The sequence below is a fragment of the Vanacampus margaritifer genome, chromosome 6 (assembly GCF_051991255.1).
Source record: "Vanacampus margaritifer isolate UIUO_Vmar chromosome 6, RoL_Vmar_1.0, whole genome shotgun sequence".
Classification (NCBI taxonomy): domain Eukaryota; kingdom Metazoa; phylum Chordata; class Actinopteri; order Syngnathiformes; family Syngnathidae; genus Vanacampus; species Vanacampus margaritifer.
Window position 1 is genome coordinate 5,618,709 of NC_135437.1, and position 11,595 is coordinate 5,630,303.

Here is an 11,595-nt window from a genome sequence, read left to right on the forward strand (position 1 = left end):
AAAGAAGAAGAAATCTTTCACCTAATAACAAGCTAACAGCCCGCTAATGACTTGACAAGGTCGGAGACCCTCGAGGGCCCTGCCTGCCGCAGCCAATTAGTTAGCGCCCGATGGGGTATCACTTTTTCACAAATAGGCTGCTATAGAGGGTTATGTGATAACTCCTTACATCCAATCACAATTGGTCACACTACTGCAAATAATACAAGAGGAGAGGTGTTTCTTATTATAATGTTCGCTGCGGTACTCTAACGGGTAAATATTACATTATTTTTTGGGGTGTCAAAATTAGTGCGTTAATTTTGAGTTAATTTAAAGTTCCTTTAACGCCACAAAAAAAAATTAACACGCAATTAATGACTTCCCCTTACTTGGCAAGCTAGCTGTACTGAAGGAATTCCAGTCGCAACGCAGCAGATACGTCCACGTCACAATTTTGCAGTAATAAATGTAAAAATAATGCATATATTGTGGAGACTGGCATCAAGTTTTAACATTTTTAAAAGGTCCAGAATTTCACACGTTACTTCATGTTAAAGATTAGATAGCTCTTAATAAGAAAATAAAAAATACCAATGCAATTATGCCATCTAGTGGAAGAAAAATGACCTCAACACAAATCAATATCACACTATACATCAATTATTATAAAATTTACTGTATCAACAACTAAAAGATGCAGCCATATTTCTATTAGTTTAACTTTTTCCCCACTTTTATGTTAACGAGAGTATCAAAACATAAAAAAATATATTTTATAAACTTTGTGATTAGTCATGAGTTAACTATTGAAGTCATGTGTTTAATTACGATTAAAAAATGTAATTGCCTGACACCCCTAATTATTTTATCACTTTTATTAATGGTCATCGTGATATTTATTTTGCCCACTACTTATATTAACAAAAATAGTAACATTTTTAGATAAGCCGACGTATATTATTGAATAAAAATAAGTGGCGGGGTTTTACATACTAAGATAAAACATTGATGAAAACAGGGCGTTCTCAATATTTACTTGAGAAGGCATCTTTCTTTGAGCTTCATCAAAAATAAAATAAAATTAAAATAAAAAAATAAAAAAGGGTGTGGGCGTTTAACTTAATGCCCTGTTGTAAACACATTTCTAATTGTTAACGTGGCCTTGGTTGGCATGTGGAATTTGTGTGATTGCAAAAAGAAAAACACAAAACTATGATTGCAATATTGAATTGTTTTGTGAGTGTAGGAAGGGAACAGGCCTGTCTGATAAATGATGGTTGGGGGAGGATGAAAAGTGATCTAAAGCATTCTAATTCTAATTGCAGGTGGTGTGTTGGTGAAAGTGATTTTGTTTCTTTGCACATCTCTGTCAGTCTCTTTGTCCGTCACATCAATATTCTACCAAGCCCTTCATTTAAACATCAGCTGTCAAGTCCCCCCACCCCCACTTTGGATAATCTCCAACGCGGATGACCACTTTTGCCGATTGTGATGGAGAGAGGGGGGAAAAAAGTCATAATTAGTGCAGGATTCAGAAAATTCAATTCCACCCACTTCTTCTGTCAAACTTGAAACTTTCTTGGGCATTCCTCTTTGAGGAGGGCAGCATACCCACGTGGATTAAATGATGAGAGATGATCATCATTCAAAGTCTCTGTCAGCTGTGACCTTTGCAGGTTGAGTGACCAGAGAGAGCAGAGTCATTACCAGTCTTTATTCCTTTTGTGTGTCTGTCGCAATCCTGCTGAGAAGAGAATGGCGCTGTCATCGAGGGCACCGCTTCTCAACTTGGGCTTTGGCACCCCTGTGGGGTCACAACATAATTTTGCCGGGTCACAGAATGTATTTCGATTGCAATGATTTGGATATTTTTTCTATTGGATTTTTTTCAATACATTCTGTGAATAGCAAGCACTGCAGACACCATATGAAACTAATTTAATTGGTTGTTAAAAAAATAAATATATATATATAAATAAAGTGATATTGGCAAGCATTCAAAAAATGCTGTATTCCTTTTGTGTCTCAAACACAAAGGAGCCATTTGTAGTTTCATAAATATTATACTCTTATTCTAATTTGGCATTCTATTTCAACTGCTGTAAAACAAAGGAATATGATGTTTGCATAATGTACATACATTTACGATTCAACAGTCAATATGGTACTTGTACAGTATGTATAAAGTTTACACACCCCTGTTCAAATGCCAGGTAGGGATGTTCAATACCATTTTTTTTTTCAAACTGATACCAGTAAGAGTACTCAACTCTTGAGTTGTCGCAGATACCAATACCATTAGTACTTTTGAGACATAAAATGTCCCTCAAAAAACAATAACAGATTACTTTAAATAAAGACCTATGTATCCCAATATAGCATTTTTCATTGAAATTGCATGAAATTTGTGCCAATTTTATATTATTTTAATTCCCAGTTCCTGATCATAAAATGGCCACATAAAGTTACGAGTACCAATGCTTTGAAATAATGCAGGATATTGGCCCAATATCGATACCTGGTACCAGTACTCACCCATTACCAAATTTCTATAAAATATTTAGGGAGCAGCAGCAAAAAAAAAAAAAAAAAAAAAAAAAACTGTGAGATAATGTGGTTACACGTGCGCACTGAGGATGAGGCTGTGTTCAGAATTAACCAATCACATTCAAACTCCAATAGGAGTCAGCACACACCTGCAGCCATTTGAAATGGCTCTGACTCACCCAAAATAAAGTGCAGCTGTTCTAGTCGACTTTTCCTGCCATTTCTTGAAAGTTTTGTGCTAACACAAAAACCTGGAAATGTCCACAATTCCCAGCCACATCCCCAGTTATGAGGGTGTGCACACTAATGCAATCACATTATCTGTTTTTTATTTTTACTTCCCCTTTAAAGCATTTTTGTTTTTAACTTTTACAAGTTATATGTCACAATAATGGTGGAAACAGTTTTGAAAATATTTATTGGTCTTCATTTCTCTATCACAAAACAGGTGTTTGGCCTTTTCATAAACTTTAAGCAAAGGCACATATTTTAAATAGAAAAGTCTCATAGTCTACCAATAAATAAATAAAAAAACACAAAAATACATACAGTACACTGATGATCTCACCTCAATTTCCTCTTAAATGTACTTATTGTAAAGCTTTTTTTTCCTCAATCCTACATAATGCAATTTAAAAAAAATCTTGTATGCATCACATATTCAAACAAGTATTATGCTAGGTAGGCAGATTAAGACATGTCGCTAGGAGTTGAGTAGATATTGCTGCTCTTGCAGCAGCAAAAAAAGTGTGTTCTCAAGGGTATAAAGCATCATCACCTTATACTACTGTAGCTCAAAAGAATTCTCATGACAGGCTCAGTGTTACGAGTGACAATTTTTACAAAAAAGTAAACAGAGCTAGACCAAGCAGAAGTACAGTCCTGGCCAAAAGTTTTGAGAGCGACACAAATATAAATTTTCACAAAATCTACTGCCTCATTTTTGATGATGGCAATTTGAATGTGCTCCAGAATGTTATGCAGTGAACAGAAGAATTTAAATTATTTGCCAAGTCCATATTTGCCATTTATCGGATCAGCATACCAGGGCAAATTGCAGATGTCTTGAAAAAAAGGATCGACACGGCAAATATTGACATTTCGCATAAATTTCAATTAATTGTCAATAAAAGTCTTTGACACTTGTGAAATGATTGTATTTGTATTTCAGTATATCAAAGTAACATCTAACAAAAACATCTAAAAACACTGAAGCAGCAAAGTTTGTGAAAACCAGTACTTTTGTGTCATTCTCAAAACTTTTGGCCATGAGTGTATTTATCAAGCGTCCCACTTGCTGTGCTACAAAGGAAACAAAGGACACACTGAATTCATGCAGTCATGACTTACTTTATTAATATATGATGTGCATGCGGAAAATATTTATTTCTATAATCATATTAATCTATACAATGATGAGCATAATGACTATATGATACCGTAAGAGTTAATGTTGTCTTTGGACTAACCTCAATTTAAAATGACACAATCATGATGTGGCAGAATGGGAAAAGTACATTTAGCCGCTTTCCTATACACACACAATGAAGTGAGTGCACCTATCATATTTCCAAAAATATTTAATGATATATTTTCATGGGACAACACTGAAAAAATGACACTTTGTCACAATGAAAATGGCTGAGGCTATAAGAAGATTGCTACAACCCTGAAACTGAGCTGCAGCACAGTGGCCAAGACGATCCACTAGTTTTAACGTGACGAGCTTCCAACTCAGAATCGTCTGGTCAGCTATTTTTGTAGTTATTAGTTTTTTTTAGAGATCAGGAAACGGGGACCGAGCACACTAAACAGGGACAAAGGAATTTTTCAACTTTCCCACACATGGGATCCACTTCTCCGGAGACCACCAAGCGACGGGAGGGCGTAGTCGGCGCGGAGAGTCACATGACAGTACCGCCACGCCGGCTACGCCCAGGAACATCAGCTGATAAGAGGACACGTCACAACTGTGAGTTCGACAGCTTCAAAGGAAGGCGGCAGTCGACGCCGAAACTAGTCAAAGTAAACCGAAAAACTTTTTTTGTCTTATAAAAGAAAAAACAAATGACTATACAGATTTGAAGACAAAATAAACTTCTTTTTTTTTTTTACATTTTTGTAGTGTTGCTAACGTGCGTGCCTCTTCACTGTGGCGTGTCAAATTTTGTGTTTTTTCTTGTTTGCTTTCACATGTCAGGTATGGAGGACCAACACTGCCAAAATTCAAAATAAATTAATGACTAAATAAGTGACTAAAAGTTAAAAATAAAAATTGATATAGAAAAATATTATTCTAAAAATTTAATTAAAATAATAAATATAACTGGAAATAACAACTATATAACAAATCTTACAGTGTACATGTAGAAGTTTTCTGATTAGTATTTTCTAAATTTGAGTTAAAAATAATCACAATAATCAATTTATAGATTCGTACCGGGATTAATCGGTATCAAATCAAATTGTGACCTATGAATCGTGATACGAATCGAATCGCCAGGTACTAGGCAATTCACACCCCTAATATATATATATATATATATATATATATATATATATATATATATATATATATATATATATATATTTATTTTCACTTTTAGTCATTTATCCAAGACACGCTTAGGACCGCCCCCTCATTTGAATAAGATTTCATCCTGGCAGTATGGACCAAAACTCCACCAAAATTCAAAATAAATAAATGACTAAATAAATGAATAAATAAAAAACGAAAATAAAAACAGATATAAAATATTAAAAAATTAAATACAAATGTATTTATTTTATGTATATAAATATATATATATATATTTTTTTAATTTCCATTTATATTTATTCATTTTTATTTAATTTTTCAATTATATTTTTTATGTCCCTTTTTATTTTCACTTTTAGTAATTTTTTAATTTTATTTAGTCATTTATTTATTTACAATTTTGGCAGTTTTGGTCCTCCATAGACTTTAAATGTCTAAACAGAAAAGGAGGAAATACACTCACAGAACTGATGCATGCAATCATTCTCATTGACATTGAGAATGTAGAGTCTTGTTCAATGACAGTTTGACATAAACACTGAGTGAGCAGGTATCACAGCATACAACCACATGTTGGCTCTCTTCATCATCATTCCCTTGCCTCCATGGCATCTCTTCTTCTGAAATGATGAATTGTCCACCACAGCGGCAGCAGTATGTATACACGCACTCATCTAAAAATGACACAACATGCATGAAAAATTGGAAGTCAACCCCCAAATTTGCTTTCCAATATGTTCTATGCAGCCACACTACTAAACACGGTATTTTGATTAACATTACGTTTAAACAGCAAAATCTACCTGTTTTAAACCATCTCAGGGGACGGCCATTTTGTCACTTGCTGTCAACTTAAGTCAAGTCAAGTCAAAGAAAAAAATCTCAAAAAGCTAGTTAATTCGGGTCATTCATCTTTCAAGACACCACCGGAGTTTTTGTGTTTGGGGAAAAAAAAATACCAACACAGGGCCAAATGAAAATGATACATTGATTTTCATATGTACTTACCATGATCCCACGTCATGTCCTCGAGTGAGACGATAGAGTCAACTGGCCAGGCCTGTTGAAGTTCTTGAGCTAAAGGAAGAAAAACATAGCGACAACAATTGGTCAAATTTTCTGGACACCATGCATTACAGTATGTTGTCATTTTCATTAGCTCAATGAGGCTTTGGCTTAACCAGTAGCAAGATTTGCAGCTCATGGCAATTAGAAGAACAGAAAATAGTCATTCATTTCATGCCATTTTAAGAAAAATGCTATATTGGGATTCAAAGGTGTTTCTTTAAAGTAATCTGTCATTGTTTTTTGGGGCAATTTTATGTATCACGTGACTAGTGGTATCAGTACTTGGTATTGGTGACGTTACAAGAGATGAGTATTTGTACTATTATCGGTTTGACAAAAAGTGGTAATGAACAGCCCTACAAATTTAATAAATAAATGTGATGAAATAAACACGTTCCAGCTTTTTTAATGTACAATAATATACAATATTTTGAGGTATCTTTTATTGTGACTTACTTTATTCATTATACTTTATTATGAATCATGATATTATCTCTTATTATTATTTGTTGTTATAGTTATCTTTAATTTGTTTTTTTGTTGTGCCAAATGTTGTGCTGGCAGTGACGAATAGGGATGTAACGATAACGGCAATATCGCAATATTAAAACTGCCACAATATATCGTCGTTGTCATGTCACGATATTAAAAGCAGCAAATCTGTCCAAAAAGTCAGGTTGATTTCCATTTGTGTAGTTCTAGCACCCTCTGGTGGCTAGTTTTTAGTGCAGTTTAACTTTCATAAAGCATGTTTTGGCCCTTCTATGTTTAAAATCCATGCTAATGGTCAGATGAAGGGGAACGTAATATGCTTATGAACAGAGTCAATATGTGTTTTGTTGCTTCAATTCAGTTATTACCAAATTATGTGGAAAATGAATGACTATTCAAAAATATATTATTTCAAATTGTATTGCTTTATTAATGGACATTGAGTGCTACTAAAAAAAACTGTGAAATACAAATACCAAGGAGCATCAAAAATGTCTGCTATTTCACTGTTGAAGGTGCAGCAACAATTGCAGGCCACACATTTGTACGTCCATTAACAGCAGTTCCCTTTGCTTGTCTTTTCTTCTCCAAATGAAGTAATGTGTGAACCGTCGCATATGCCTGATGCAAGTTTTCTGTGTAGCCCATCCAATATCAAATGTTTATTTTGCAAAGTCTGCCCAAGCAGATCTATTAACTTCACATGTCCAAATTGTAATTGATTTAGGACGATTTTTGACACTTTGACATAAAGCAACTTTTTTCAGGGTCGATACCGATTATTAGAAGTCAAGGACGGCAATAACCAATATTTGGAGCCGATATTTATTTCCACTAAAAAGGAAAATATTGGCATCAAAATTTGAAAAAATACAAACTCCAGCTTTTAAAATTGTTGAATTTTTAAGCATATGTTTACTGAACAACTTTTGTAAAAATGTGTAATATATTAGTTTAAAAAACTAAATAAATATTAGTCAATAGACATCTTCGTTTTACAAATCTAATAAGAACTTCAGTTATCCCAGGGGCAGTAGTATGTCTTCAAAAGTTAAACAAAATCTTAAACAAGTAAAATAGCTCACTATAGTTTTCTACAGAAAAAAAATCTTCCAAAATGTCTAAGTATATTCATTATTAAAGTTGTACTTATCTTAGTTTTTATTTAAAACAAAACCAGAAAGTACAGAGTTCCCAGGGTCAGCAGCATATATATATATATATATATATATATATATATATATATATATATATATATATATATATATATATATATATATATATATATATATAATGTATTATAACATTGACTGAAATTTTAAATAAATATGATTCTTCAAAATGTCTGATCCTGATAGTTAAATGATTATGTCATAATATTATAAAATGCTGAATATAAGCGCCGATAATTGGCCCATCTCTAATTCTCTCCCTCACTGCAGTTTGTGTGCTCACTGTGCTGCGCGTCTGTAATCTTCGCCTTCCCCCTTCTGCTTAGGGTGGACACACAGAAGCTGCATTTCCCCCAGCAGTTCTAAACCTCAAATGCATCTTTTCCGTTTGACTTGACCTACGTAACCTATCTATCCACCCTAGATGGTGTTGGGAATGGTATTCCCCAAGTGTGTGATTATGCAGCACAGGCAGTACACATCTAGTGAATGTCCACAGCCATACCTTAACAAAATTGGGTTACTCCAAAACAGTGACATGTTCCAATATTTATGGAGCAACCCCAAAAGCAAGCTCCTGTTAACATCCAAGATATCCAACACATACTGTGTTTTAGGACACACATCCCGGTATTGTATTTCTGCAAGTGAACAACAAGTGCCAGCAAAGATAGTCATCGCAACTTTTTCTGCATTCATTAACAGCTAGCTAGAACTAGCTAACAACCTGTTTTTGACATTTGTGCATGTGGGTGCGTATGTGCTGGGAAATAAGAGGTAAAACAAATGAGAAGACAGATGAGGCTCAAAAGTATTACTTTGGGTTATGTTACACAGAAATATTTGGGTAGGATTTTTCCTCTACAAAACCTAATTGATGTGGTCTAATTAAACACATTAATTTTTTAATCAATTAAAAAGGCTAAATTTAACAGAGGAGAATCATGACCACATCATACTATCATACATAATTTTTTTAAATAACATTGCATTGACATTGCACTGGTAGTTACACGCATGACTACAAACTGTTAATTAAAGGATCTTTGTGCAGTTTGTCACTTTTTTACTCACGACTGCCACCTCTGGCCCAAAGCGTAACTGGAGCATCTGTGTCAGGTTCGTTCAATTTTTGTCTCGTTTTCATTAGTCGATGAAAATGCATACTAATTTAGTCCCAGTTATTGTTTATTAATGAGGGTTTTAGTCTAGTCTAGTCTTAGTGCGGTGAAAATTGTGTGTTGACAAAATGCTTTTTGTTTAGTTTTCCTTGACAAAATCAACACTAGTCTGAAGTTGAACAAAAGTGAAGTTGTTATTCAAGATAACATCTTATCTCACTACAAATTTCAATTAGAGTTCCTGAAGATGTCAGGGTTTCCCCTAGTGCTTTATTAGCCTGGCGAGTCGCCAGGCTTTTGTTTTCTTGGCCACTAAACAACAACACCCACTTGCAGAACATGTTCCTACTTAATTTTAAACCAAATACTCTTTCAACCACTACTATCTGGCATAGGTAGGTTATTACCTCTCCTCCGTTGATCATATTGTTTCCTAGTTTTGGGCTCACAGAGGATTTTCCAGGCTGCATCAATTTCAAGAAACTTCCGCCTACCAGACTCTGCTTCCGAGTCACACACACCTCCAAGACGGTCAGGGTGGCACTGTTGAAACGCACAAGCATTGGGAGAAGAAAAACATTTTTAATGTGAAACAGAAATGTGGACTACTTTTACAGGAAATAGTGCAAAAATAGTTCTTCCACCAAATCAGGATCTCCATGCAGCTTTTGACACCACTAACTTATTGCATATCATCACATACTATTCTAACCATTTGGGGGGAAAAAAATGTTATGCCAATAAATGCACAGCCAAAATCAATCAAAGTCCTACTTATTACTTACAGGTAACTGGGATTCTGCATATGACTCAAATACATAATGTGTAGATCACTTAGGCCAAAAAGACACTTATTAAAAACTGAATGGCTGTCTAGTGTGATAAAGCAAACACACCTCTACATATAACAGCAACAAATGATTCATAATTACAGTATGCTTGCCTCCACACACCACAAGTTAAGACAGTTTGATTGTCAAACAATATTACTCTTGCACATATTTACTTTTTTTTTAAGCCCCGACGGGCTGATTTGACTCTCAAGGGCCAGTCCTGTTGCATAGAACAAAGCCACTGCTCATCACAATTTAACAACTTTGATGATATATTTAGTGAGTATTCAGACTTGTAGTTGATTTTTTTTCCAATAAGTGGCTAATGACAAATCTATTGACATTTTCTATTTAGCCAATACTTTTCAAAACATTTAAAATGTGTCATCATCGATGTAAAGAAAATCACTAATAGGCTATTGGTAGACCCTGGAATGGTGGCCAGCCCATTACATGGCACACAGACCTGACAATGACATGACAAACAGCTAAACTGAGCTTCAAACCAATAACCTCTTGACTGCAGACACTGCACTACTCCGAAAGAGATACAGTAGGCCAGGGGTCTTAAACTCATGGCCCAGGCTAACAGCGAAACCTAATTCTGAAGTTACACCAAGTAGATGGAAAAGACACCCAGTGCCAAGTCGTGTCTTTTTCAGAACCTGCCGTGAAAAAAAGGTTGGAAATGACAGTAGACAAATTTCAAGAAAAACAGGAAAGAAGTTAGTTAGTTACCTGTAAGGCCAGTTTCTGATATCTGTGTCTTAGCTGCTGGACTGAATCTGAAGGGCTGGCTCCGAGAACAGCATACAGATCCTTCTCTACAGTCTCACACATACCTAGGATCAAAAATCTAAATGAACAGAAACCGAAAAAGTTAAACAATCCGGCACAACTCGAATTAACAATAAGTAAAATGTAGTCGCTGCCGCTTGTCTAAATGCAAACACTGCCATCCTCAAACGTTTTGGCAAATTACACACATTTTGTGTGGCCTAATTGTTGAAACCTGGGCAAACGCTGTTGTTCTTGAGAGCAAGCCGTCCGCTGTTATTGTGAGTCCGTTGGAAATAATGGGTGTGAAAATTAGTTCCGCATTACACTGCTGTCTGCCTTGTACCGTACATACACCCCCTATCGTTTTTTTCTCGTCTAAAAAGAGAGAAGGCATAGCAAAGTGCTAATTTACTGCCAATATCTGATTTTGGAATGTCTTTCTGACTGCAACACGTATTCTTCAAGATGACGAAAGTGACTATATATATTCCTCATTTAGCGTGAATTATGCGTCAACGTCGGCGCCATTTTAGATGTGGCATAGCGGAGGGTTCGGTGCTGATCATTCATTTGCTGCCTACGTGGACAAAATTGTTGCCCTCACCACCTCGCTGGATTTTTGTGTGTGTTCGTTTTAATTATTTTTATTATCTGTTATAAAACGATTTTCTAATTTAGCAAATGTTACTGATAGTTCAAGTTACAAATAGATCTGACTGTGAGTTATAATGACGTGGCTTTATGTGTATGCAGAGCATATATTGACAACCAGTCAGAATATTTAAAATGGGCTGACTTAAAATTGAGTTGGGTGTATGGGAGAGGGGAGCGCAGTCTGTGTTTACAGGTTGCCACTCAGGAGAATGGAACAGATGTTCATTAGAAATGTGTGAACTGATAAAAATAACAGAATACATTAGCAACAATTTCTGGTTCATTAGAGATAGAAAAGATCAGATTAACACAGTAATGACTCTAGATGACGCATGACTGATATACAGTACTGTACAGTGAACCCCCACTATTCGCAAGGTAGGCGTCAACCCACAAATAAGGAAAAT

At 35.1% G+C, this 11,595-nt stretch overlaps 1 protein-coding gene across 4 annotated transcripts; it reads right to left on the bottom strand.

Annotated features, from left to right (window-relative positions):
- Positions 1-3,859: 3,859 nt before the first annotated feature.
- dnajc24 (DnaJ (Hsp40) homolog, subfamily C, member 24) lies at positions 3,860-10,933 on the bottom strand. Of its 4 annotated transcripts, none has more exons than XM_077569537.1 (5): positions 10,741-10,933; positions 10,493-10,610; positions 9,329-9,464; positions 6,077-6,145; positions 3,860-5,742 (listed from the first exon to the last, which is right to left on the bottom strand). In XM_077569537.1, the coding sequence occupies exons 1-5, from the start codon at positions 10,926-10,928 to the stop codon at positions 5,555-5,557; spliced, it is 699 nt and encodes a 232-aa protein (XP_077425663.1). In that variant the 5' UTR covers positions 10,929-10,933; the 3' UTR covers positions 3,860-5,554. The 4 variants fall into 4 exon arrangements, with proteins under 4 accessions (XP_077425663.1, XP_077425665.1, XP_077425666.1 ...); XM_077569539.1 differs by having other exon boundaries at positions 10,767-10,859; XM_077569540.1 differs by having other exon boundaries at positions 10,493-10,596; positions 10,741-10,853.
- Between the last annotated feature and the right edge of the window lie 662 nt (positions 10,934-11,595).

Coding starts and splice junctions, on each gene's coding strand:
- dnajc24 (XM_077569537.1), bottom strand. CDS start 10,928: ATGCCTTCTCTCTTTTTAGACGAGAAAAAAACGATAGGGGGTGTATGT. Junction 9,465..10,492: donor ATCAGAAACTGGCCTTACAG/GTAACTAACTAA, acceptor GCGTTTCAACAG/TGCCACCCTGACCGTCTTGG. Junction 5,743..6,076: donor GGACATGACGTGGGATCATG/GTAAGTACATAT, acceptor TGTCATTTTTAG/ATGAGTGCGTGTATACATAC.